Source organism: Penaeus chinensis, chromosome 17, assembly GCF_019202785.1.
Source record: "Penaeus chinensis breed Huanghai No. 1 chromosome 17, ASM1920278v2, whole genome shotgun sequence".
Taxonomy (NCBI): Eukaryota; Metazoa; Arthropoda; class Malacostraca; order Decapoda; family Penaeidae; genus Penaeus; species Penaeus chinensis.
The window spans coordinates 17,760,891-17,763,390 of record NC_061835.1 but is presented as its reverse complement, the minus strand read 5'-3'; the positions used below and the strand labels follow the sequence as shown (position 1 = coordinate 17,763,390).

At 41.4% G+C, this 2,500-nt stretch overlaps 1 protein-coding gene across 13 annotated transcripts in view; it reads right to left on the bottom strand.

The window, feature by feature from the left end:
* LOC125034311 (bromodomain adjacent to zinc finger domain protein 2B-like) overlaps window positions 1–2,500 on the bottom strand; it is a gene marked incomplete at its 5' end in the record, with an annotated part of 59,270 nt that overhangs the window by 11,410 nt on the left and 45,360 nt on the right. For all 13 annotated transcript variants that reach the window (XM_047626087.1, XM_047626089.1, XM_047626090.1 and 10 more), the window contains 2 exon segments: window positions 1,624–1,769; window positions 1,961–2,500. The exon segment at window positions 1,961–2,500 is cut by the window's right edge and continues 586 nt beyond it. In XM_047626087.1, coding sequence (XP_047482043.1) covers window positions 1,624–1,769; window positions 1,961–2,500 — 686 coding nt within the window.

Here is a 2,500-nt window from a genome sequence, read left to right as displayed (position 1 = left end):
GAGAGCTCGAGTGTTTAAGTTGCAGGCGGGGGATTTCTGAGATTCTGTAAATCAGCCTCTGTGGGCAAGTTATGAATTTTTTCCTTTCTAAAAAGTAATGGTAAAAAATGACTAACTTCATACTCCTTGAAATCAATATCAGAAGAAAAACAATGTTGTAAAATTCAAATAATCAAATAAAATATACAAATACGTATATTACAAATACGTATATTCCAATGAATATACATCACTGCAGTTGTAATTATCACTGCTCAGCCTTTGGTGTGTCCGAGTATCAATAATTTCTTCTTCAAAGACACATTTGACGGGCATTCCACAACCATAATATGGTCAACTACTCACAAATGGTAAGGTTCATGCTTGTTGCCAGAAAACCTCTTAAGTTAAAAAGAATCCGTTATTCTAGCAACCCTTTCCCTGAAGAGGGTTGGGTGAGGGGGCAGGGGGGAGTGGGGGAGGGGATTTCTTGGATATATGGAAACTACTAATAACACTACCAATGATAACAACAGTAGTTAAAAAAAAAATATATATATATATATAAATATTTATAACAATGTAAAAATAATGAAAAGCAATAACAATAACAAAGAGCACAATCAGTATGTGCCTTCCTCTGTACAGTGATTTATCTCAGGTGAAACAATTTGAAATCAGAGACAGAAAATGGTCCTCACATGTAAGCAGAGCCACATGGATAGACTCCTTAATAAAAAAAATTCAGTCAGTTGTATACAAAATAATAATTCAAAATCACATGTACAATAAACATTAACAGACAATAGTAACAAGAGGTGTCTAGTTGTGCAATGAAGGGACCTCTCTTTTTCTCTCTCTCTTTTTTTCTCTTTTTTTTTTCTTTCTTTCTCTAGATGAAAGACAAATGATCCTTTTATCCAAGAAATCTCCCAAGGGGATCGGAGCCCAAGCCTCAGCTCAATTAGCAGGATTTGACTACCATGCCCCGAGGACTTCAACTCCGCCACTGAGGTGCATCGATGCAACTTTAAGGCGAGATGCAAGAACTAGAGAAGATTTAAGAAAGCCACGAACACTGACGAAAAATGGGATCGGTGTATATTTTTTTCTCTTTTCCTTTTTTTTGTTAATAATGATTCTCTTATTTACTCACAGGGGTCACCTGAGCCAGTCTGTTTTTGTGTGTCCGCTATGTGAAAGGATTACCACACTCAGACAAACAATGAAAGGTAAGTATATGTCACAAAATCAAAAACTGCTTATGACGGGAGGATGGGAGGAGTCCAGGCTCCTTTCAGCTAACTTTTACGCTGCTATAAAGTCTACAGTCTTTTGATTGTTTTACGTGTTAATGCTCAACAACTGTAAGCCCTACCTAAGAACAATGAGTTCTTTCAGATGCAAAGTCATTGGGACTCAAACTCAAGACACTATACATATATAAGAAATACTTATATAAGTACATATATTCAATTATGTGATCATGTCTCTCATCTCTAAACAAGGAGGTTAAACAGGCACTTCATACTGAGAGTGGCCAATGCTTTTACTGCCTTTCACTTCCTACAGCTTATGGAACTGAATGCCTTATGTAATTCATGTAGGTAAATACACAGACTAATAATGAGTCTATACACTTACATTTGCGAGGGCATTCTTCACTATGGTGAAATTCTTTTCAATGAAGCGTTTTAGTTCTCGTTCCCTCACGCCTCTCTCATTCAATGCCCCAATCATCTCACGCAACTGTTCCACATCGGTCACGTGCCACCATCCGGTTTTGTACTCTGTTGATGATGTTTAGAGAAAGAAATCATTAGCTAATCAATACATGCAAGAATGTAATACAAAAGCATACTATATCTTGCTGTTGACATTTCTTTAATGATATATAGTGTTAGCTCATAGAATGAACAGAAGGAAATAACACATGAAATCAGCTGAAATGAACCCATTTTTGTAAAAAATTGCAACTGACCATCTGGGACAGGCAGAGCCTCAGCTGACTGGTGTAATCTCTCGAGCAATTCACGATGGGACATGCACTGGACACTCCCTGGCATGCTTGATGACACGGGCGTCCCCGACACTGTTGAGTTGCTCAGAGTTCCTGGGGTACTGCACACACTTCCCTGAGTGGCGTTCATACAGATGGAGGTGCTCACAGACCCCGGCGTGGTCACCGTTCCTGGGGTGCTCATTGCCACTGGAGTGCTGGGTACTCCAGGGGTGTTTGCCCCTAAGGGGGTGTTCTGTGGGCCTGGGGTACTGCCTGAATTCTGGGAGACTCCTACAGCAGGGCTTTGTGGCCTGCTGTACCTTGAAAAGGGCGAGGCCTCCCGAGGTGATCCTCTAGGGGTGGCCTGGGGAGTCTGGTTGGTTGGCAGTGCTTCCAGGGACGAGACATCACAGGGTATGCGCGGCAGTAGGCTGAAGCTCAACTTCTCCCGCTGGGCAACATGCTCAGGTCTCAGGTACTGCCCGGGAACGAGGCCGAGCCCCGTCGCCAAAAGGTTCT